At 43.4% G+C, this 25,846-nt stretch overlaps 1 protein-coding gene across 10 annotated transcripts in view; it reads left to right on the plus strand.

The window, feature by feature from the left end:
- CTNNA2 (catenin alpha 2) overlaps positions 1-25,846 on the plus strand; it is a 3,078,224-nt gene that overhangs the window by 646,129 nt on the left and 2,406,249 nt on the right. For 8 of the 10 annotated variants that reach the window (XM_068274961.1, XM_068274945.1, XM_068274955.1 and 5 more), the window contains 2 exons: positions 19,624-19,743; positions 25,262-25,528. In XM_068274961.1, coding sequence (XP_068131062.1) covers positions 19,624-19,743; positions 25,262-25,528 — 387 coding nt within the window. Of the gene's footprint in view, positions 1-15,738; positions 15,770-15,921; positions 15,942-19,623; positions 19,744-25,261; positions 25,529-25,846 lie in introns of those variants that run through there. The other 2 variants (XM_068275007.1, XM_068275017.1) reach the window with 2 other exon arrangements.

The following is a 25,846-nucleotide window of genomic DNA, read 5'->3' on the forward strand; positions in this document are numbered from 1 at the left end:
CTGCCGACAGGAATTTTCCTCTACGGGTGCGTAGCACCTTTTGCTGGGTGCCTGCAATTATACGCTTGTGGAGGATTTCCGCCGTGTCAGCGCACGCGTTGTGCGCTGCACACGGAGAAAGTTCCACAATCGTTACATGTTTCCTACTGCCAAGCAAGCAGTATCTCCCTCTGTGCATAGGACTCTCAGAAATTATCTTTCCTCAAACATCACCTGCCTGTACTAAAGATGTCACCACAAGTGATAAATTTCACAATGTAAATCAGGGTGACTAAATAATAATAAATACATATTAATTATGTTATTTTCACAACAGTTCCTCTTTAACCACTTTACCCCTGCGCGTACGGATTTCTCCGCCCCTTTTTCCATCCTTTCACCCCCAGGGACGGAGAAATCCGTACTTTGCGCACTCCCGCCGCTGTCCGCGTTCCCGCTCGTAAACACGCCGCCCGCCGCTAGTAAACACGCCGCCGCCCGCTCGCCCAGAGATCAACGAACGGGAAAATCCATTCCCGTTCGTTGATCTAAGCCCCGCAATGACCTGCTGCCGCTCGGCTGAGCAGCGCGATCATTGTGAAAAAATAACAAAGTCCCAGCCTCTTTCTACTTCCTGCAAGCGTCCGGAAGGACGCTTGCAGGTCGCATGAAACAAATTGGTAATGTTGCCATCTTGTGGCCAAATAGTAAAACTACACCCTAACCATTTTCTACACACAAATAAACTTGTTTTACACAAAAAATTAACTCCTTACCTCCCACACTCCCCAATTTATTTATTTTTGTAATTAAAAAAAAATAAAAAATTTACAATAAAAAAAAAAACATAAATAGTTACCTTAGGGACTGAACTTTTTAAATATTTATGTCAAGAGGGTATAACACTGTTACTTTATAAACTATGGGCTTGTAATTAGGGATGGACGCAGAACTGAAAAAAATGCACCTTTATTTCAAACTAAAATATTGGCGGCAAACATTGTGATAGGGACGTAATTTAAACGGTTTTATAACTGGGATAAATAGGCATATACATTTAATGGGTTTTAATTACAGTAGCATGCATTATTTAAAAACTATAAAGGCCGAAAACTGAAAAATAATAAATTTTTTCCCACATTTTTTCCTATTTTCCCATTAAAACACATTTAGAATAAAATTATTCTTGGCATAATGTCCCACCTAAAGAAAGCCTAATTGGTGGTGAAAAAAACAAGATATAGTTCATTTCATTGGGATAAGTAATGATAAAATTATAGACGAATGAATGGAAGGAGCGCTGAAAGGTGAAAATTGCTCTGGTGGTCAGGGAGTAAAACCCCTCAGTTGGGAAGTGGTTAAAGGACAAGTATCAAAGTTAACTAAATTTTTAAATGCCACATATTTACAGTAATTACTGGCAAATAGCAATACAGAGGCCTTTTTCATCTTTTCATATTTTCTATGAAGAAACTGACATTTACAAAGAACAGTTCTCACTGTAGGCATTACTAAAGCAAAAATATAGCTTCAAATTTGTGTAAACAATCATCAGCTGCAGCTCTGTCTGTGTTCTCCCTTTCTCTCTCTCTCTCTCTCTCTCTGTTGTCACTCACTGTACCTGGCTCATGCGGCGTTACCGAACCCTCTCCCTTTTACACGCACGCGCACGCACGCACACGCACGCACGTGCGGGTTCCCTGGGACTCCTTTGTTTACTTCCTGGTCGACGCCTCTGGCATCACGCACCAGCTCATGCGCCAAAAAGGCCGCACCAGCGCATGCACGAAAAAGTATCACAAATTTCCAACGTTCTGATTGGCTCCCCACATTATTTAAGCAGCACTGCCCTCAGTGACAGTGCTGCTTGTTCTGACAGCTTGGTGTAAGCCCCATGGTGACTCTACTGCTTCCTGCTATTATCCTGATTGATTACCGATTTGATCCTTGGCTTGTGACCCCAACCTTCATTGATTGCCGCCTATCCCGACCCCTGGCTTGTGACCTGACTCCGTTGATTGCCACCTGCCCCGACTCTTGGCTTGTGACCTGGCTACGTTGAACGCCGCCTGCCCCGGACCTCTGGCTAACTGTCTGACTATGTCTTCTCCTTCTCTTATACTAGCGTCACTGTTCTCCCAACCACTAGCTAAGGTTATCCCAGTAGTGACCCGGTGGGCACTAGGCAGCGAAATCCTGCACTCCCCTCAAGGGGGTGTGGGCGAAGACCCGTGGTCACTTAGATCCCACTACTGTGTAACCCCTCTTCCATCAGTGGAAGGGTCAACTGTGTTTAAAGATAATTGGGAAGAAAATAACAGCAGTGTAAAGTAAACAGTCACTAAACAATGTTTAACCTGCACGCCACCTGCGGCGATTGTTTATTTTTGAACAACTGACATGTCCGATTAAGTCAAGAGGGGATCGTTCCGATCCCCATTGACTTTCATGTGTTTTACCAAGGTGGTGTAAACCAGGCATGGGCAAACTTGGCCCTCCAGCTGTTAAGGAACTACAAATCCCACAATGCATTGCAGGAGGCTTACAGCCACAGTCATGACTCATAAATGCAAATGCATTGTGGGACACGTAGTTCCTTAAAGGGAAGGTTCAGGGACAGTTGAAGAAAAAATAAAAATCCGAATCCACTTACCTTGGGCTTCCTCCAGCCCGTGGCAGGCAGGAGGTGCCCTCGGCGCCGCTCCGCAGGCTCCCGATGTTCTCCGGTGGCCGACCCGACCTGGCCAGGCCGGCGGCCAGGTCGGGCCTCTTCTGCGCTCCATTGTGCGTTCCACGCCGGCGCGCTGACTTCATCGGACGTCCTCCGGGCTGTACTGCGCAGGCTCAGAGTTCTGAGCCTGCGCAGTACAGCCCGGAGGAAGTCCGATGACGTCAGCGCGCCGGCGTGGAACGCACAATGGAGCGCAGAAGAGGCCCGACCTGGCCGCCGGCCTGGCCAGGTCGGGTCGGCCACCGGAGACCACCGGAAGCCTGCGGAGCGGAGCCGAGGGCACCTCCTGCCTGCCACGGGCTGGAGGAAGCCCCAGGTAAGTGGATTCGGATTTTTATTTTTTTTTTCAACTGTCCCTGAACCTTCCCTTTAACAGCTGGAGGGCCAAGTTTGCCCATGCCTGGTGTAAACAATTGTTTACACAATCATTTGTTTCTGAAGCAGCAAACAACGCTTGCAGATTTGGCCAAATGAATCGGGGGAACAATCATTGTCAGCGGAGATCCCCAATCCATCTAGAATCTGGCCGTGATCTGCCAGTGGGTACAGTACTTTACTTTACTACAAGGCAGCTCACTTATGCTTGATGGGCAGCATTTTAGAACTGTGCAGAAAACCATGTACTTAAGGTCAAGTTTAAATCATTGACATGTGCCCATTGATTAAGGTGCAATCTGGCCGTAGGCAAGATAAAAGCTTTGACTCGCCCCTGCTGGCCTCCTGGCTTTTTTTATTTGGTGGGGGCTGGAGTCAGCCAGGCCTCTTAAACCTTGCTAGGACCTAATCCCCTGCCTAAGTTGCCTTCTGGATGATCCAACTCTGAATATGCCACATACTTGGTCAAAGCTTTGTTATGTGTAATGTAAAGTCTAGTTAGTGGAACCTATCAATAATCCAGCTGTCCTAAAGTCTCTAAAGGAACAGTAGAAAAAATAGATACAAAGTAGTTCAGCCAATTTCTCAATTAGACCCCATGTCTCATAATCTCAGATTTCCCCTGGGAATTTCATCATCTTCCCTCACTTGTGTCACGCTCAAGCGTTCCATGATTTCTCTCCTATGCATCTAAACGGTAGTGTCATATCTTTTTTTTTTTTTTTTTTTTTTTTTAATTTACTGTGGTTCACCAGAGAAGCACCAGCAAATGAGCTTTATTCATAATTACAAATCAAGCACATTTCGCAATTACCGCAAGCAAGTCAACCTAGCCGACTCTGTGACATTTTATGAATTGAGATGCAAATATAATCCACAAGGAGAGGCTTTCATCTTGGTTTTATTTTCTCACCTTCGCAATCGCGCCTGTAAAGTGAGGACTGTAAGCAGTGAAAGCTGGAGAGGAGATCTTGGCCATGATTCACCTGATAAAACAGAAGATAGAATAAACATCTCAGCTGGAAAATTGTTGAGTAGCTAGAATAAAATAAACTGTACAAAATCATGACATGCTTACACTATGCATCGCCAAGATAGCACGAAATGTCAGCTCTATTCCATTCACTGTACTGTTATGACCAACTGGTAAAAAAAAAAAGCCCGTCCATTTCATATTGGGTGCTAGGCAACTGACTGCACATGCGCCTACGATCTTGGGCACATGGCCACGACCCCCCCTGCAGTGCTGGACAGCCACACCCCCGTAACATGGGCATGTTAGCAACGTGCATGCGCACTGCCACAAGCTCCTCCCATCCATCCACAAAATCTGCCTGAAGCCCGCACGCATGTTGTTAATGCGTGCCAGGCACCTGACGCACGAACAAAGGAGGAAGCAGGATGTCATGTGATGCATATTTGTTGCTCCTGTTTATTTGTGATGGAATTGTGGAAGGAAGTTCAGACATCATAAGATCACAATTAAAATCGAAGGGCAACTAAACCCAAAATAAGTTGAATTCTGAAAGCTAATGAAATATGGAAGTTATAACTGCTGGCTTCCTTTAAAACTATCTTAAACGGTTCCAAGCCGCTTTTTTTCTGCAGCTTGTCCTGAATTCTAATAGTTGTAGGCACCACCCTTTCCCCCTTTCCCCTTCTCCCTGCCCTTATTTATCCAGGGGCAGGTGTGAAGGTAATCAATTGTGACTTCTCTAAACTGTTTAAAGTACATGATCCTATATTCCCCTCCCCCCTACACACACACACGCACGCACACGCACGCACACGCACGCACACACGCACACACGCACACACACACGCACACACACACGCACACACGCACGCACACACGCACGCACACACGCACACACGCACACACGCACACACGCACACACGCACACACGCACACACATGCACACACATGCACACACACACACACACATGCACACACACACACACACATGCACACACACACACACATGCACACACACACACATGCACACGCGCACACACACGCACACACACACACACACACGCACGCACGCACGCGCGCGCACACACGCACACGCGCGCACACACACATGCGCACACACACACACATGCACACGCACACACACACACTCACTGATGAAAGCTTTTGTTTACTCATTGCTGCTGCTAATCACAGCAATGAGCAATCCTACCTGCCAGCTCTTTCTGAGAACAGCAGGCCTAGAAGTAGGTTAATAAAATCCTCCAACAGACATTGAAATGTAAAAAGAAGTAGGATTTTTAAGAAAAAAAAAGGATTTTTTTTGTAATGAGCCACATTGTTACCTCCGACATCTGCAGCTCCGATACCGGGTCCCCACACTTCCGTCAGTAGGAGCCACTGTAACATAAGAGAAGCGCGCTGTTTGCATATCTCTCCAGCAGCCGCTGCAGAAATACGTAGAGGTTGCACTTCTCCTGCATAGACTGACCGTGATGACATAAGTGACGGGACCTGGTTCCCGAAGCAGCGGACATCGAAGAATGGTGGCGTGAGAGCGATCCGGGCGAATGGAGGAAGCCCCAAGTATGTATAAAATCTTTTTATTTTTTCAGCTCTAAGTCCCTTTAATATTCAAAAAATAGTTGTTGACAACGTGTTTCACTGGACTCCTCCCACTTCTTCAGGTCAATACAACAAAAACACCTTTTAAATAGAACTGTGTGGAGTGTTGGCGCTTGTATAGAGCCAACACAAATAACCCCCCCTTGTCCAATAAAAAATATTTTCAGCATTTGCGGTCAGTTGACTATACCAACCTTTATGGTTTTAGAGAAATGGGGTTCTGCCTCTTCTATCCCTTTATGTTTCACATTATGACAAGTGTTTTGCATCTGGTTAATATTTAGTAACCTTTTATAATGCATCAGATGCGTTTTGGAGTTATTTTCGGAGCGGGAAGCCCTGGTAGGCAGAATTCAGCACACATTCCTTTGTCTTTGGAAGAGGAGAATGAATCTTTTATGACGGAGGGATTGCACAAGGAGGCCGAGGCTTTCCTCCAGGGATAATCGAGCCTTGTTACTTCTGTATTATTTTTCTTGGTAGTACATATGCCCTCCGTCCAGAAGAGATCGCCTTTATTACAGCGGTGACAGGTGTAATGTAAGCTGGCGTGTGATTTATTACGCTTTACTCTGATGCTAGCAAAACTTCTATTTCAAGGCAAACTCGTATTTTATTCATCTGAGCCTATTATAATATAATGCACATCCATTATTAGCCTCCGTACATTGGAGACAATCCAGTTTCCCCATCTATCCAACTCAGCTGAACGTCTTTTGGTCTTGTGTGTGGGTTTTTTTTTTTTTTTTTTTTTAGCTGTTTATGTAATGTTTTATTTACTTACCAAAACAGGGTTAAATGGTTTAAAGTGAACCTCCGGACTAAAAATCTACTCAGCAGCACTGAAAAGGCTTGGTGTTTCTTTAACAGTTTCACAGCATCTGAACTTTGTTTTTTCTTACCAAAGCATCATTTTTAGCTGCATTTTTACCTAAGCTCCACCCATCAAAGAAAAAATGCCCAGGCTTTTTTTCCCTGATGCTGTGCAGAGAATGAAGGGATTTCCTATGTTGTTGTTCACGTTGCCTAGCAACTGGGAGAGGTGCTCAGGACATAGGGCAGTTGGAACTATCTCATGCTCCCTGTCACCTCCTTTCAACCAAAAAGATGGCTGCCGTCATGAAAACAAACATTTGCCTGTTCTTTTAAAGCAGGGTGGTTAAGAGATTATATTACCTATCTATTTTAATTAACATAACTAATGTAACTTAATGACAGTATGTTTAGGCTGGAGTTCCTCTTTAAGAAAAACTTTTCACATGTACAGTATTATCTTAAAGGAACACTAAGGGCTTGATTCATAAAAGCATGCTAAGTGTTAGACCGCCAGTGAAAAGCCCCTTAGCACATGCAAACTGCCTCTTCACACACCAATATGCATGTAAGAGTATGCGTGCGTAAAGTTTAGCGCAGCGAGTGTAAAGTTTTGCGCGCAGCGCTTTGCGTGCAAAATCACCCGCTTCGCCTGCTAAGTAGCTTGATAGGCATACTTTACATGTGAAGCAGCTGATTTTGCACGCGAACGGAGCATATGGCGTAGCCCCATTCGCATGCACCAAGTTACGTGGTGTGCCCGCTAGAATAGCATGCGAACAGTAACAGCTTTGCCCGTGCAAACTACTTAGTATCCTAGTTTGCACGTGAAAAGTCTTAACACGTGCTAACTGAGTTAGTCAGTTAGTGAGTCACTGGTTAATGAATCAAGCCCAAAGTGTTCTAAAATGACAATGTACAAATAATGTCTATGTAGCTGTGTAAACATTTTCCTACTTTTCATGTTAAAAATCAGAGGCAAAAGCTGTAATTCGTTGTGTGCAGATTTCAGTTTGGTTGGAATGTCTCATTTGCAAAGGTGAATCTCTGCAGTCTGACATGCAAAGAACAGTGTAATATTGAAGCAGAGATATATGAAATGCCTCTGGTGTCAGGTTTCAAACACAATTACAAATGTTTATGTTGCACATAACATACATGCCCGCTGCTTTCTGCAGGGAGCTCTGAGACGCATCAGCTGCAGTGAGATCTTTCTCACACACACAGGGTTTACAGATGTAGTGTGAGGGATGCCCCCTCCCCTCATGGCTCACTGGGTCGTCAGATTTTGGCATCAGTGAAGTGTGAAAGGAATTTGATAAAAGTAATCAAAGAGATGAGCATTGAAATGTCTACACCCGTACTTAACAGCACTTCCCAAACTATTCCTATCTCAACTGAAAAAACATGTTAATCAATAGTGTTCCTTTAAAGTGGTCTAACACCCAGCATTTCAACTTTGCTTTAAAAGATTGCTTACAGCTTATAAACTATTATGCCAGATTTTTTTTTCCGCAGAAATTCACTGAATGGATTAAACATGACATTTTAGTGCTGCATTTAGCTAGAAATCCTCCTCCGTGCTTGCTTGTTTAGTTACATATGTATCTATCTACAATGTAACAAACAAACACTGCTCTGAGAGAACAAAGAGGGCTTCCCTGGCAGGCTTTTCAAAGGTCTATTTGTATTCCAAATAAAGATACATTTGTAACTAAAGATAAGAACGGATGCAGATTCCTAGTTAAATCCAACACTAAAATCTCATGTTTAACCCATTCAGTGAATTTCTGCTTAAAAAAAAATCTGGCATAAGGCCTGGAACCCACTGAAAACCGCAAACGCAAAACGCAACCGCTAGCGTTTTGTCTGAGCGGTTTGCAAGCGGATTCATGCGCGTTTTTGGTCGTGTTTTGCAACATTGTATTTTTTTCCCCAGCGGGTGCCTAGCGTTTTGCGTTTTGCGTTTTTATCCTGATTGGTCCTGTGAATTATTTTTCATTTTGTTACAGTGTGCTGAACCGCAAAACGCTAGCAAAACCGCTCAGTTTAGGTTTTGCTGAGCGTTTCCGCTAGCGGTTCAATACTTTACATTGAAGCGCTAACGCTCCCAAAATGCTGCATGTCCTGCGTTTGCGTTTCTGAGAAACGCAAACGCTCCTGTGGAAGTTGCCCCATCCATTAACATTAGCCCAGCGTTTTGGCAAACTGCTAGCGTATCGCAGTGCTGCCAAAACGCTGCCAAAAGCGCTCCTGTGGGTTCCAGCCCTAAGACCTATTTTCGGTTAGGTCCAGTTCACACTTGCAGGAAAAAAAAAAAACAGTCCGTTCGCGGATCCTAACGGACCAGATCCTAATGGATACAATGCTAAAGCTCTGTTGGTGGGCAAAAAGATTCATTTGGCTGCTAAGTTGTATGGACCTGCAGCGAGCTTTTGAAAACAGCAGAGCACTGAATTGTAAGCAAGCCTGGGGTCCCTAAATGGTTAAGTTGTGATGCGTTTACCATGTTCCAATTGACTCCTGTTCATGTGCACCCTAAGTGTGTGTGTGTGTGTGGTGTGTGTGTGTGTGTGTGGTGTGTGTGGTGTGTGTGGTGTGTGTGTTGTGTGTGGTGTGTGTGGTGTGTGTGGTGTGTGTGGTGTGTGTGGTGTGTGTGGTGTGTGTGGTGTGTGTGGTGTGTGTGGTGTGTGTGTAGTGTGTGTGTAGTGTGTGTGTAGTGTGTGTAGTGTGTGTAGTGTGTGTAGTGTGTGTAGTGTGTGTGTAGTGTGTGTGTAGTGTGTGTAGTGTGTGTAGTGTGTGTAGTGTGTGTAGTGTGTGTAGTGTGTGTAGTGTGTGTAGTGTGTGTGTAGTGTGTGTGTAGTGTGTGTGTAGTGTGTGTGTAGTGTGTGTGTAGTGTGTGTGTAGTGTGTGTGTAGTGTGTGTGTGTGTGTAGTGTGTGTGTGTGTGTAGTGTGTGTGTGTGTGTGTGTGTGTGTGTGTGTGTGTAGTGTGTGTGTGTGTGTAGTGTGTGTGTGTGTGTAGTGTGTGTATAGTGTGTACATAGCAAAACAGATCAAACAGGCTGTTTTTAGGTTTTTGTTTTATTATTATTATTATTATTTTTCTGCCTAAAGGAGTTTATTTTAAGGCATGCAAGTGACAACAAGCAAGAAAACACTCAAAATAATTTTGACAGTACTTTACCACTCACTTTTTGGTACTTTTTCAATTGCAAAATGCTGAAAAGTTTTTTTTTTTTTTTTTTTTTTTTTTTTTTTTTTATACAGAACATGAAAAGTTATCACCTAGGAGAAAACTTAGGAGAAAAAGTGAATTGAATAAAGGCGCAGGGCCCATATGCAATTCACAAGTTTTCTCCTAGGTGATATTTTGACACCTTGGCCCATACATTTATATTATTTTTGTTTAGTTCTCTACCAGGAGATAATGTGCATCTTCTATTAAGGCTGGTTTCACAATGGGACGTTAAAGTCCCACGTTACAGCAGCCAGTAACGCAGCCTAACTCACAGCACTGTAAAATCAATGTGCTGTTCACAGTGCCCACGTTTCGTTGCATAGTAACGCAACACGTTTAAACAAAGTGCTGCATGCTGTACGTTATACTGGGCTAAGCCACATTAGACTGTTTGCATATGCTCAGTAATGTTGGAGGAGGAGGTCTCCCCTCCTCCTCCGCGGCCAGCCACATGGCTAATTAATATTCACTGCACTGTAGAGACTCCTGGTAGGATTGTAGTGTTGTCCGGATCATGAACGAATCGTTCACTTGATCCGGATCTTTTTTGTGAGTCAAATCATCCGGATCATCACAATGAAAGATTCGGTTCACAGTGGATGTCTGTCTGGAAGAAACCGGAACATACAGAATGTACACTGCAGGGAAAGTCCTGTCCTGCTAGTCATTTCACCCAGTCTGCTTCCCTAGTAAAATGATTCAAATGATTCGGTTCAAAGATCCGGATTTTTTCAATGATCCGATTCTAATTATCCGAATCCTTAAAAAGATCCGGACTTCCTATCACTAACCTGGAGCGGCTGCTTTGAGAGCTGCATAACGCAGCTCAATCTGACATCCAACTTCAACACCACCATGCGTTGTGTTAGGGGCACGTTATGCGACCATAACGTGCCCCTAAAACGCAACGTCTTGGTGGGAAAGTAGCCTTAAAGAGAGTCTGAAGGGAGAATAAATCTCGCTTCAGACCTCATAGATAGCAGGGGCATGTGTGCCCCTGCTAAACCGCCGCTATCCCGCGGCTTAACGGAGGTCCCTTCACCCCCAAATCCCCCGGTGCAGCGGGGGAGTGCTTCCTGGTTGGGGCAGGGCTAACCGCCGCAGCCCTGCCCCACTCGCGTTTGTCAGCGAGTATCTCCGCCTCTCCCCTGCCCCTCTCAGTCTTCCTTCACTGAGAGGGGCGGGGGAGAGGCGGCGATGCGCCGCTGATAGACGTGACTGGAGGCAGGGCTGCAGCCGTTAGCCCTGCCCCCAGGAACGACCAAGTCTACGACCAAGTCTTGCGGAGGTGGGTTTTGGGGATCAGGGACCCCCGTTTGGCGGCGCGATAGCAGCGGTTTAGCAGGGGCACACATGCCCCTGCTAACTATGAGCTCTGAAGCGAGATTTATTCTCGCTTCAGAGTCTCTTTAAACTAAATTTTCAGCATTATACAAATAGAAATGTACCCAAAAGTTGGTGAAAAGGTACTATTCAATGTATTTTTAGTATTTTCTTGGTTGCTTGCTTGTGGCTGAAAATATCACCTAGGAAAACCTCAGGAGAAAAAGTGAATTGCATATTGGTCCTTGTCATAAACTGCCTTTTTAAACCACCAGCACCAGCAAAATAATTTTAATCAGTACTTTGTCACCAACTTTTTGTTACTTTTTCAATTTGTAACATGCTGAAAAGTTACTGTAAAGAGGAGATGAAAACTGTCTCCTAGGAGATCACTCAGGAGAAAAAGTAAATTGTATATTTGCACCCGAGTTTCTACCCTAGGTTTAAAATCTAGTCCACTTTCTGGAGTCTGAAGGGAAAAAAAAAACCTCTGGGTATACTTGGATCAATGTTATATTTGGGTATATATGAATAATTCCAGTGAATTGAATGCAAATGTATGCAGCTTGGAAATGGACCAGTGAAATGCAATGCAGCAGCTCCATAAAATATTCATCAATACAAAATAATTAGCATGCCATGGCCTTCCCTAATAGTGATGATCTTAATCTGCTAATTAGGATTACACAACATTTTGTGTAGAAATTTGCAATAACAGCCATACATAATTATTTGAAAATCCTATTAATTTTACGTAATACTTTCATAATTTTGCATGATTGCAGTTAATAGCAAAGCCCCATACATGCTATAGTCATTAAGACTTGCTATGTATGTTAAAGGGAACCTAAACTGAGAAGGATATGGATTTTTCTTTTTAAAATAATACCAGTTTACTGACTCACCTGCTGATCCTGTGTCTCTTATGCTTTCATCCACAGCCCCTGAACAAGCATGCAGATCAGGTGCTCTGACTGAAGTCAGACTGGATTAGCTGCATGCTTGTTTCAAGTGTGTGATTCAGCTACTACTGCACCCAAAGAGATCTGCTGGACTGACAGGCAACTGTTATTGTTTAACCTCCCTGGCGGTATGATTTGTGCGGCTGCGCAGCTACATGCTTCCCCCCTCCCAGCTGCATCCCCCCGTACTCACCGATCGCCGCCGGCGCCGCTTGCCCATAAGGAAATCCCGTTCTGAACGGAATTTCCTTGAGGGCTTCCCCCGTCGCCGTGGTGACGAACGGAGTGACGTCATCAACGTCGTGACGTCAAAGGGAATCCTGATCCACCCCATAGCGCAGCCTGGCGGTGCAAGGGGTGTGCGGGGGGGGGGGGGGCTGTATTGCGGTAGGTAGCGGCGCATCGGCGGCGGCTATCGCAACAAACATGCAGCTAGCCAAGTGCTAGCTGTGTGTTTGAAAAAAAAATATGCAAATCGGCCCAGCACGGCCTGAGGAATCCTCCGCGGCGGCTTACCCCGTGTCCAGCACGGGGTTACCGCTAGGGAGGTTAAAAGGAAATATCCATATCCTTCTGTTTAGGTTCCCTTTAAGGGGAATAAATCCGAAAATCATAATTGCATAATTTCATATCGTAATTATTTCAGAAAAATAAAATTAATTTTGTTGCTAACCATAAGCCAGAATCGCAATTATGTAATTGTGGAATTTTGTGACATTTTGTGCCGTCTTGTTTTGCTATATTTTATAAAAAGACCTAGTTGAGAAAATGGATTTTAAAAACTCAACTCAAAGAAAAATGTTTTTAAAATAAAAAATAAAAACAGAAAGGGACTCGTAATATAGTAATGCAGTGGCTGGATAGTGTAATGGGTAAGGGCTCTGCCTCTGATGCAGGCGACCTGGGTTCAAATCTTGGCTAACCCAGCACCTATTCAGTAGGGGACCTTGGGCAAGGCTCCCTAGCATTGCTACTGCCTATAGAGCGCGTCCTGGTGGCTGCAGCTCTGGCGCTTTGAGTCCGCCAGGAGAAAAGCGCGATCTAAATGTTCTGTGTTTGTTTAGTTGGGCTAGGACTATATGTATATAAGTTGATCTTAACACATGTCACATGTCACTTTAGGTTTGCTGTAACAGCCTCTTAAATACCAGTTTGGTATAATATTTTTGAGCTAATCCACTGCCCCCCCCCCCTAATAAAAATAAAAATAGCATGGCAAAGAACTACATTATTGGCATAAGATTGGGCGTCAACTGGCAAGACAAGCAGGGATCAGAGCACTATGGCTCTCATGTCCTTCAATCAATGTCTTTTGGCTGTCCTTTTTCCGGTTCTAACATTTCATGCATCTGAGAAAAAAAAGGACTTCAATTCATAAACAGTTGTTTTGCACACCGTATTTGCATTCTGGCATTAAGAATGACACATGTATTTTACTGAAATTTGGATTTTGTCATCGCCGATTACAGAAAAACTTGTGTTGTAAATCTCTAATCATGTTCAACTCAGAAAAAAATGGGACTATCAGAAAAATTAAACGGTGAGAAGAACACTCCTGCCATCTTGTGGCTGAATATTATACAGCAATTCAAATGTGTTTTCACAGGCAAACCAAACGGAGCCAAATAATTTCCTTTTTAATCAAAGACTCAGGCCCAGTGCACACCAAAAACCTCTAGTAGATCTGCAAAACGCTACAAGTTTTTGAGGCAGATTTCAGATCGATTCTAGGCATGTTTTCTACACATGCCTAGCGTTTTTTGGAGCGGTTTTCCACCTTCCTATACTTTAACATTGAGGCAGAAACGCCTCAGAAATCCAAAAAATGTTGCAGCCTCCGAGTTTACGTTTGTGGAAAAAAGGAACCGCTCTGGTGTGCACCATCCCATTCACTTTCATTAGCCAAGCGGTTTTCCCCCTGCAAGCATTGTAAAAAACTTTTCAGAACCGCTCTGGTGTGCACCAGCCCTCAGACTGTTTTAGAAACCAAATATATTGTATTTAAAGAGGAACTCCAGTGAAAATAATGTAATAAAAAAAGTGCTTCATTTTTACCATAATTATGTATAAATGATTTAGTCAGTGTTTGCCCATTGTAAAATCTTTCCTCTCCCAGATTCACATTCTGACATTTATTACATGGTGACATTGTTACTGTGGGCATGTTATGTATCTGTTTCTAGCTGTTCTGGCTGTTAGACAGTTGTAAACAGCCATTTCCTGTGTGTGAACATTGTTACAGTTGCCAGGAGTACCGCGGTATTCAGAGCCTCTAGTGGGAGTGGTTTCAGCACAAAATCAGTCACACAGCGCCCCCTGATGGTCTGTTTGTGAAAATCATTCTATTTCTCATGTAAAAGGGGGTATCAGCTACTGATTGGGATAAAGTTCAATTCTTGGTTGGAGTTTCTCTTTAAATGGGGAGCTGCTTAATTCTTCTATAGCTGTACATAAATAATACCTATCATGATAAATGAGGACAAGTATGGATACAATCAGAAAATAATATTGGTAGATACCACTTTGATTTTCTAGTTTTCATAGTATTATTGATTATATGTAAACGCTCGTAATGTGCGCCCATTTGAAAAAGGATGATGATGATGATGAATGTTGTTGTTGTTTTGCTAACTTTTCCTTTTGTACTATTGCTATTTTTTGGGGACTGATTCAGAAGGCTTATGATTTACCTGTACTTTCTTTCTTTGTTATACTAGTACTACAATAACTTTCTTTGTTACACTAGTACTACAATAACTTTCTTTGTTACACTAGTACTAGAAGATGAAGAATTATCTCCTAGGAGAAAACTGATATAAAGTGAATTGGATCTGGCACATAGGCCCCAAGTTTTCGTCCAAGTGATATTTTCACACTGTATCATAAAAATAAAATGCTGTTTAAGCCATCGGCAAACAAGAGAATATTTTTGATATTACTTTTTCACGTACGAGGGGAATTGGCGCGGGAGACTTGGGCGCAGGATACAGCCGGTATATGGCTGATCCTGCTGCCGCACAAGTCCCGGCCGTATTAAATACTATTCCCCCTCCAGGCCGCCATGGATGGTGAGGAATCAAATAATTTGGCTTCCAGCAATTGCTGGAAGCCAAATTATTGTTTTAAAAGTAACTTCAGCTCCGACTTCTGGCGACGCCGACGTTACTCACTGCTGCGCCCAAGTCTCCTGCGCTGGATTCACTGTTCGTACTTTTTCACCATAGGTCATAGGTTCCTATATAGTTTATAATTCTTTTGTGAATCTCTTTATTTCCCTGTTGACAACTGCCTGAACTACAGCCTGACCCTAGTTCTGCTTTTGTGACATAGAAATGTTGGACCTAAAACATTTTACAAAGACCCTTGTGGAACTTCCTCTCCCTTCAGGCTCTGGTAGAAAAACTTTGTTGTGGTTTCTGCTAAGTAGCTGCTGTGTGTGACGGAATATGCACTTGTGGTGTTGATGATGCTGGGCACATTTAGTGTACAGGATCATAACTCATGAAAGGAAGTCAGTGACTCAGCGTCAGTCAATAGCTATTTGGGAAGCATGCTCAATGATTGGACAGCGGGCCACAAAGGCAGTGTAATTCAATAATAAACAACTGTTTCAGTACCTCAGAGCTGGTACACATACTTAAAGAGGAACTCCAGTGAACATTTTACTGTTGGCAGGTGATGTAGCTGCTGCATGGTTTTTGGCAGTTGGAAACAGCTGTAAACAGCTATTTCCCACAAAAGCAGGCAGGTTGGTGGTTCATATCGGCGAGCGTTTGTAAATTGTGGACTCCCTGTATTTGGCAAAAAAGACACAGGATCTCTTTCACCTCATTTTTGGGGGAGAAACAGTGCGTGTTACAGGCCGAAAAATACGGTACTCTGAGAAATGTTAACAGTATTTGTTGCACATTATTTTTTGGGTACGTTGTTTCAATTGAGAATTGCTGAAAAGTTATTTTAAACAGAAGATGTAACGTTATCTCCCAGGTGTAAACTTAGAATACGTGAATTGAGTAAGGGCCTTTTAGTCCTCTACGTCTTGTATAGCATTTTGTAAAGCATGGAGAATAACTCTGCTTGTACTGATAGTTTCATGAGAGACCAGCCAGACACAAGTTGTAGATTAAAGACTAAGATCTATTACAAGAGATGAATCTTTGGACAATACAGCAGGGAGCCAGAAGCTTCAGAGAAGGAAATCACACACTGCATTCTCTGTATTAAGCGAAAATGTCTGTGCTTCTGTGAAGAGTAGAACAGAGAACATGAACTCCAGGTTATTGGGGGCCAAGTGCTTGCCTTGTCAGACAGAAAGTCCGAGTACAAATTAAGAGTCTAAAAATACTGTCTGAGAATACTGAGATGTAATATAAAAACTTAGGGCAGCTACTCCTAGCCAGCCAGCAAGAGGACCTGTCAGACCTCTCTCTCTATGTATTTGAAATCGGAGATCTTAGGGCCCTTTTATACTTAATGCATTGGAATGGGTTAGTGTGTGTGTTGGTCTGGGTTATTGTGCATTGGTACACGTTGGCACATGTTTTTTTCCATAGCAGTGCATTATGAAAAAGCTTTCAGTTAAAACACATAGTTGGAACTGTGCCATGATTAAGTGTAAAAGGGGCCTTAAAGAGAAACCATGATCAAGAATTTAACTTCATCCTAATCAGTAGCTGATACCCCCTTTTACGTGAGAAATCTATTTATTTTCTAAAACTGATCATCAGGGGGCGCTGTATGGCTGATATTGTGGTGAAACCTCTCCCACAAGAAACTCTGAGAACCATGGTACTTCTGGCAGTTTCCTGTCTGTGAACCTTGTTGCATTGTCGGAAATAGCTGTTTACAGTTGTTTCCAACTGCCAAAAAAGCAAGCAGCAGCTAAATCACCTGCCAGCAGTAAAAATGTCACCATGTGGTAAATGTCAGAATGTAAATTGGGATTTTAAAAGATTTTACAATGGGCAACCACTGACTAAATCATTTATACATAATTATTGTAAAAATGAAGCACTTTTTTTTACATTATTGGCACTGCAGTTCCTCTTTAAGTTGTACATTTTACCAAATACATGAAAAATGATAGTGAAGCAGGTGCTCAGATTTTACTCCTCTTTCTTTTATTCCTCACATTCTCTCCCTAACCAGCTCCTGTTATCTCCAACTTAAAAACACATCTCACATCTGACCTTTTCTCACACTGGACACAACTAAATTGTTAATGCATGCTCTTATAATATCTCGCCTGGACTATTGTAGCATACTACTTTGTGAACTATTAACTAACAGAGTGGCGCCGCTCCAGTCTGTACTGAACTCAGCTGCTTGTCTCATTCCTTTGCTGCTCCTCTGTTAAACTCTTCATTGGCTACCAATTAACCAGAGGATCCATTTCAAACTCTTAACCCTAACCTACAAAGCTGTCCACAATTTCTCTCCCCGTACATCTCCTCGCTGATTTCCAGATACCAACCCAACCACAATCCCAGATCTGCACATGAGCTCCTTTTTTTCCTTCTCTAGAATCACTTCCTCGCATTCACGTATACAAGATTTCTCACGAGCTTCACCCCTCCTCTTGAATCCGGTTCCACAACACATCCGTCACTCTCCAACCTTTGATAACTTTAAATGCTCCCTAAAAACTCACTTTTTCCGACAAGCATACACTCTTCCTTAGGCCATTCCCTCTTTGACCTCTGGCCAAGTTACACTTCATACTAGACAACCTAAACACACTGCCTGTAGTTATGAATATTGTATACTGCCCCACCTCTTGTGCACAAGCACAGGACTTTAGTGTCCTTGGAATTTTTTACACATTTTTGCTCATCGTGTTAAAGGAATACTATCGATCTATGCATTTATTTTTAAATGCTGTATGTTGTAGCACACATTAGGACATGTACTAGGAGCAATTTGATTCCTAACACAGCTGTTCCTCTCAGCTGTAAAATCCTCCGTCAGTTTTAGATACAAAATGTATGGCTCCCAGAGGGCTAGACCATGTCTCCGCACAGGGGAGTTGCTATCAACTCCTCAGTTTATAGTTTAATTATCACCTTGCTGAAAGAATCTTATTGATATGGTGGTAAGGGGTTAAAGACTCTAGCAATGTGTGTTTCTTATCTCTGCTTCTCTTGACTGATAAAGATACTAATAATGCTAATTGTAGACAGTGGTCTGCCCCTCTCAGCAGCTTGTAAAGTGGATTCAGCCTGGAGTGAATAATCACAAGCAGGTAGCCAGGCAACCAGTCTGAGTGTAAACACAGACTAGTGTTATAGCAGTTATATTCCAGCAATATTCCAGCTCATTAAGTTACCTGTTACCACCTCAGATCAGCCGATTTCTCCTCATGTTTCCTGCATGTTGTGAGTGACACAGTGAACTATATTTGTGAGCGGTGTGAGAAATGAACTTTAAGCAGAAATAGAGGGAGAGAGACCTGGGTGAATAAATAAAGTGCCCCTAGCACTAGTGGTAATGTGTACACTAATATAGAGTATTAAAAAAAAAATTCAATTGATAGTATTCCTTTATTTTTTTTACTGTAATTACCAGTTCTGTATTTTTTATACCAGTTTTGTATATTGGTGTACCATTGTCTGTATTATGTACCCATGGTTGCTTCATACTTTGTACAGTGCCATGGAATGTTGGGGCTTTATGAATCATTAATTGTAATGTCTCAAGGATTTCTTCCTGACATATTGCTTATTTATGGCCATGCCCTTTCATGGTCAGTGGTTAGTTTTTTTGCTCTGGCTTAATCAGTTTAAGATGTGCTTGAAAAGGTTCTTTAAGTGGATGGGTAGTGTAATGGTTAAGGGCTCGGACACAAGAGACCAGGGTTTGAATCCCAGCTCTTCCTGTTGAGTAAGCCAGCACCTATCTAGACTCCCTAACACTGCTAGTACCTACTGAGCATGCCCTAATGGCTGCAACTCAAGTGCTTTAAGTCTGCCAGAATAAAAGCAATATATAAACATTGTTTGTCTTAAAGGAGTCATCAGCCAAATCATGCTGCCCCATGGTATACTTACCCAGGGTTTCCGCCAGCCCCTTGCAGCTGACATGTCCCACCCAACAGCTCTTTACCCAGCCTCCGGCCCAGGGTCCCCGCTAGTGAAAAAGGCCGACCTCGAGGTCATCTTCTACTGCGCCTGTGCAAGCGCCGCTGTCAGTCAAGACCACGTTGGCCACAGTCTACTGTGCAGGCGCAGAACTACTGCGCCTGCACAGTACACTGCGGACAACGAGGACTTGATTGACAGCGGCCCTCGCACAGGTGCAGTAGAGGAGGTCAGCCTCTGCACCGGCGGAGACCCCAAGCCGGCGGCTGCGTGCGGACATATTGTGTGGGACATGTTGGCTGCAAGGGGCTGGAGGAAGCCCCGGGTAAGTATATCCTGGGGAAGCATGATTTGACAGACAATTTCTTTTATATATCTTATTATTTGACAAGTTGTAAGGTAACAAAAGGAAAAGGTTTCCTTTCTGCAATTCGTAACATGAGTGCTGTCAAAATGTACTGAAATCCTATACCATAGAAGTAAGCCTTCACATTGTAATGATGTATATTTCCTTCTTTTTCCTTAGGTGGAAGAAGCTCTTGAAACTGTAAAATGTGCTACGAATGAACAAGATCTGGCTCATCGCTTCAAGGAGTTTGGCAAAGAAATGGTCAAGCTCAACTATGTGGCAGCAAGACGGCAGCAGGTAAACTAAGTGTAGCTTAAAGAGAAACCGTAACCAAGAATTGAACTTCATCCCAATCAGTAGCTGATACCCCCTCTTAAATAAGAAATCTTTTCCTTTTCACAAGCAGATCATCAGCGGGCTCTGTATGGCTGATATTGTGGTGAAACCCCTCCCACAGGAAACTGTGAGGAAAATGGTCCTGGCAGTTTCCTGTCTTTGAACTTCATTGCATTGTGGGAAATAGCTGTTTACAGCTGTTTCCAACTGCCAAAAAAGCAAGCAGCAGCTACTTCTAGTGACATCACCTGCCAGCAGTAAAAATGTCACCATGTGATAAATATCAGAATATAAATCAGGCAGAGGAAAGCTTTTACAATGGGCAAACACTGACTAAATCATTTACACAGAATTATTGTAAAAATGCAGCACTTTTTTTTACATTATTTTCACTGGAGTTCCTCTTTAAGGGAAAAAAAGTGCGTAATATGCTTACTTTGGTAGAGGAAAGTCTCTGGATTCTCCAGAGTCTCCCCCTCCTCCTCACTGTTCCAGCACTGGGACACCAGAACCAAGGGTTTGCCAATGGAGCTTGGTTGCGCTCTTTGCACCAAGCCCATGCAGCGGTTCCTTGATACTGCCGAGGCACGAGCCTTTTTGCATCTGCATAATGTTGCTGCACTTGCTCTCATATGGGAGTGCAGACATAAGCTTTGAGTATGTTCCAGAACTGGACAGTGAAATGGAGGGACATGGGGAAAGCCTCAGAGGGAAAATGAGGTATTAAGAGTTAAAAATCTGGGTCTGAAGTTTAAGACAGATATCATTATTGATTTATAATAAGCCCTGCCCTTGCCAGCTTACAATCTCTAAAGGGATAGGGTGGAAACAAGAGGTGTGGTTAGTATGCAATATGTATACCTAGAGGCAGTGTGTTTTTAAGTTATATATTTAGTAAGGACCACAAATTGGACGGAGGTTGAAGGAAAATAGCCTAGGTTAGAGCGTGTGCTTGTCAAAAAAAAAAAAAAAAAAAAGCATGTAAATATTTCAAAGCTGGGAGAGTTACAGAAGTGATTTGGGAAAGAATTTCAGAGAAGGGGTGAGGCTTATGGAAATTCTTGTATATGTGAATGTGAGGAGGTGATTCTAGAGAAGGACAGAAGTTTGTGTGAAGAGCGAAGATTGTGGTTAGGCTGGTCTCTGGAAACTAGTTAGTGAGGAGATACTCACATGCTCCCTGATAACCCACTGATCACCTGTCAATCACCTATCAATCACCCCCTGTCACTGCCACCCATCAATCACCCCCTGGCACTGCCACCCATCAATCACCCCCTGGCACTGCCACCCATCAATCAGCCCCTGTCACTGCCACCCATCAATCAGCCCCTAACCTGCCCCTTGCGGGCAATCTGATCACCCACCCACACCAATAGATCGCCCGCAGATCTGACATCAGATCACCTCCCAAGTGCAGTGTTTACATCTGTTCTCTCCTCTAAACACCCACTAATTACCCATCAATCACCCATCCATCACCCCCTATTACCACCTATCACATCAGATTAGTCCCTAATCTGCCCCTAGGGCACCCAATCACCCACCCACACCCTCAGAATGCCCTTAGACCCCAGCCCTGATCACCTCGCCAGTGCATTGCTTGCATCTATCCCCCCCCTCTAATCACACCTTAAGACAACCATCAATCACCACCTGTCACCCCCTAGCACACCTACCCATCAGATCAGGCCCTAATTTGCCCCGTGTGGGCTCCTGATCACTCTGCCAAACCCTCAGATCCCCCTCAGACCCCCTTCCGATCATCTCCCCAGTGCATTGATTGCATCTATTTTCCCCTCTAACCACCCCCTGAGACACCCATCAATCACCTCCTGTCATCCCCCTAGCACTCCTATCCAACAGATCAGGCCCAATACAATCTGTCATTTAAGAGGCCACCCTGCTTATGACTGGTTCCACAAAATTTGCCCCCTCATAGACCACCTGTCATCAAAATTTGCCGATGCTTATACCCCTGAACAGTCATTTTGAGAAATTTGGTTTCCAGACTACTCACGGTTTTGGGCCCGTAAAATGCCAGGGCAGTATCGGAACCCCACAAGTGACCCCATTTTAGAAAAAATACACCACAAGGTATTCTGTTAGGTGTATGACGAGTTCATAGAAGATTTTATTTTTTGTCAAAAGTTAGCGGAAATTGATTTTTATTGTTTTTTTCACAAAGTGTCATTTTTCACTAACTTGTGACAAAAAATAAAATCTTCTATGAACTCACCATACACCTAACGGAATACCTTGGGGTGTCTTCTTTCTAAAATGGGGTCACTTGTGGGGTTCCTATACTGCCCGGGCATTTTAGGGGCCCTAAACCGTGAGGAGTAGTCTAGAAAACAAATGCCTCAAAATGACCTGTGAATAGGACGTTGGGCCCCTTAGCGCACCTAGGCTGCAAAAAAGTGTCACATGTTGTATCGCCGTACTCAGGAGAAGTAGAATAATGTGTTTTGTGGTGTATTTTTACACATACCCATGCTGGGTGGGAGAAATCTCTCTGTAAATGGACAATTATGTGTAAAAAAAAATCAAATGTCATTTACAGAGATATTTCTCCCACCCAGCATGATTATATGTAAAAATACACCACAAAACACATTATACTACTTCTCCTGAGTATGGCGATACCACATGTGTGACACTTTTTTTGCAGCCGAACTGTGCTAAGGGGCCCAAAGTCCAATGAGTACCTTTAGGATTTCACAGGTCATTTTGAGACATTTGGGTTCAAGACTACTCCTCACGGTTTAGGGCCCCTAAAATGCCAGGGCAGTATAGGAACCCCACAAGTGACCCCATTTTAGAAAGAAGACACCCCAAGGTATTCTGTTAGGTGTATGGTGAGTTCATAGAAGATTTTATTTTTTGTCACAAGTTAACGGAAAATGACACTTTGTGAAAAAAAACAATTAAAATCAATTTCCGCTAACTTGTGACAAAAAAAAAAAAATCTTCTATGAACTCACCATCCTCCTAACGGAATACCTTGGGTGTCTTCTTTCTAAAAGCTATTCATTGGACTTTGGGCCCCTTAGCGCAGTTAGAGTGCAAAAAAGTGCCACACATGTGGTATCGCCGTACTCAGGAGAAGTAGTATAATGTGTTTTGGGGTGTATTTTTACACATACCCATGCTGAGTGGGAGAAATATCTCTGTAAATAGACAATTGTGTGTAAAAAAAAAAAAAAAAATCAAAAAATTGTCATTTACGGAGATATTTCTCCCACCCAGCATGGGTATGTGTAAAAATACACCCCAAAACACATTATACTACTTCTCCTGAGTACCGCAATACCACATGTGTGGCACTTCTTTGCAGCCTAACTGCGCTAAGGGGCCCAAAGTCCAATGAGCATCTTTAGGCTTTACAGGGGTGCTTACAATTAGGCACTCCCCAAAATGCCAGGACAGTGAACACACCCTACAAATGACCCCATTTTGGAAAGTAGACCCTTCAAGGTATTCAGAGAGGAGCATAGTGAGTCCGTGGCAGATTTCATTTTTTTTTTTTGTCGCAAATTAGAAGAAATGGAAACTTTTTTTTTTTTGTCACAAAGTGTCATTTTCCGCTAACTTGTGACAAAAAATAAGATCTTCTATGAACTCACCATGCCTCTCACTGAATACTTTGAGATGTCTTCTTTCCAAAATGGGGTAATTTGGGGGGTATTTATACTATCCTGGAATTTTAGCACCTCATGAAACATGACAGGTGGTCACAAAAGTCAGAGATGCTTCAAAATGGGAAAATTCACTTTCGGCACCATAGTTTGTAAACGCTATAACTTTTACCCAATCCAATAAATATACACTGAATGTTTTTTTTTTTTTATCAAAGACATGTAGCAGAATAACTTTCATGCTCAAATGTATAGGAAATTTTAATGTCAGCACAGAAAGTTAGTTATTTTTTTGACAAAATTCATGTCTTTTTCGATGAATATAATAAAAACTAAAACTCGCAGCAGCAATCAAATAGCACCAAAAGAAAGCTGTATTAGTGACAAGAAAAGGAGGTAAAATTCATTTAGGTGGTAGGTTGTATGAGCGAGCAATAAACCGTGAAAGCTGCAGTGGTCTGAATGGAAAAAAAAGGCTCTGGTCCTTAAGGGGCGAAAAGACTGTGGTCCTCAAGTGGTTAAGGACCAGAGCTTTTTTTTATTTTTTTTTATTTTTATTTATTTTTGCTGCCTGATCACTGTGGTCAGAAGCCAATGAAAACTGCTCCTGACAGTTACTGAGCTCTTCTGCATTTTGACAGCAGAGATCTGTGCCAGCGTGGATGAACTATTGGGTCCCATGCTCGGAATTGGGTGGTGTTAAAACTACGCCGCATCAGGCTTAGGCAGCCGCAAATCTGGAGTATCTTTAACTACACACGGTACCAAACCGGTTGGTTACTTAAACCTTGCAATGAGCTCCCACAGTGTTGCTACCCACATTCTATTTCCCCAACTAAGCTACTTTCCACATTAGAGTACCAACAGTTTTGCAGCACCACTGTTTGTCCCATTTAGAGTTCGACATGCAATATCCACATTAAGCGTCGGATATCTGTTCTGGTGCTCCTGTTCATTCAGTCATAACCTTTCTGCTTTCTTCTCCTCCATACTGACCTGGAGGGCAGGGTGAAGGGCGAATGGGAAATGGTATAACGGCCTCTACCTCCCCTGCCTCCCGATATACTCACAGACAAAGTCCATATGGCTGGAAGGGCTCCTTCAGCCTGACAGTGGTGCTGAGTGGTCCAATCTTCACTTTGGCAGAGGCACTGGCACATTTTACACAAAAGTTCACCATCTTGGCATGCCTGCCTTATAAGAATCCAGCAAGCTATGACCGTTTTTAATGCATTTTGTTGTGTATTCCTGAGTTGCTGTTTTACTGTTTATTTTCAAGTGTCTCTTACTGTGTATTCCTGAGTACAGGGCCGGTTCTAACTGCTATGAGGCCTCGGGGGGAAAAGTAACTTGGGGCCCCCACTGGCAACTTCCTCCGCAAATCCACCCGCAGGGCCCCATTGCTGGCTGTCAGGCTTTATTCTACCCCACTCGTCACACAATATCAGGTGTCCATCTTATGTCCCCTCAAAAGCATTTTTGGGATCCCCATCATTTCCCTCCTCCTTTCTCTCACAAGTGCAGAGTGTACACACAGTGGTGTCTTGCCTTATCCAGGCAGGACACAGGAGGCAGCAAAACACTCTATGCTTTGAACTTTGGCTGCATATTGACTCGGGCAACAAGTAGTCCAAATTAGGCTCTTACCCATGGTCCAGCATAGCTGGGTGGGAAGGAGATACTTTGAGGGGGCTAGAAGATCTGGGGTCCTAGGGTAATTGACCCTTTTGCCTCTATGAAAACCCCAGACCTTCCTGAGTGTCTTTTACTGTATATTCTTGAGTGTCCTCCATTTTTGTGTCGTAATAAGTGTAATAAGTTCTCTGTTCTTCTCCACACAGGAGCTGAAAGACCCCCATTGCAGAGATGAAATGGCTGCTGCTCGAGGGGCTCTGAAGAAGAATGCCACCATGCTATACACAGCCTCACAGGCCTTCCTACGCCATCCCGATGTGGCAGCCACAAGGGCCAACCGGGACTATGTATTCAAACAAGTACAGGAGGCTATTGCAGGGATCTCCAACGCTGCCCAGGCCACATCCCCCACTGATGAGAAACAGGGTCACACAGGCATTGGAGAGCTGGCCGCCGCCCTCAATGAGTTTGACGTGAGTATATCACACTAAGCTTGTATTTTATTGTCAATGTGCCAGATGTACTTTTTGTGAAGAAAACAGGCATTCTCAAGCAGGATTACTTGGTGGTCATGCCTCTACATGGCCAATGATTGATTTTTTTTTTTGTTGCTCTGGCTTAGATAATCGGTTTGTTAAAATGTGCGTAAAAATGGAGTTGCCCTTTAAGTGGCTGGATAATGTACTGGTTTAGGGCTCTGCCTGTAACACAGGAGACCTGGGTTTGAATCTCCATTCTTTCTGTTCAGTAAGCCAGTGCCTATTCAGTAAGGAGTCCTTGGGCTAGGCTCC

Source organism: Hyperolius riggenbachi, chromosome 1, assembly GCF_040937935.1.
Source record: "Hyperolius riggenbachi isolate aHypRig1 chromosome 1, aHypRig1.pri, whole genome shotgun sequence".
Classification (NCBI taxonomy): Eukaryota; Metazoa; Chordata; class Amphibia; order Anura; family Hyperoliidae; genus Hyperolius; species Hyperolius riggenbachi.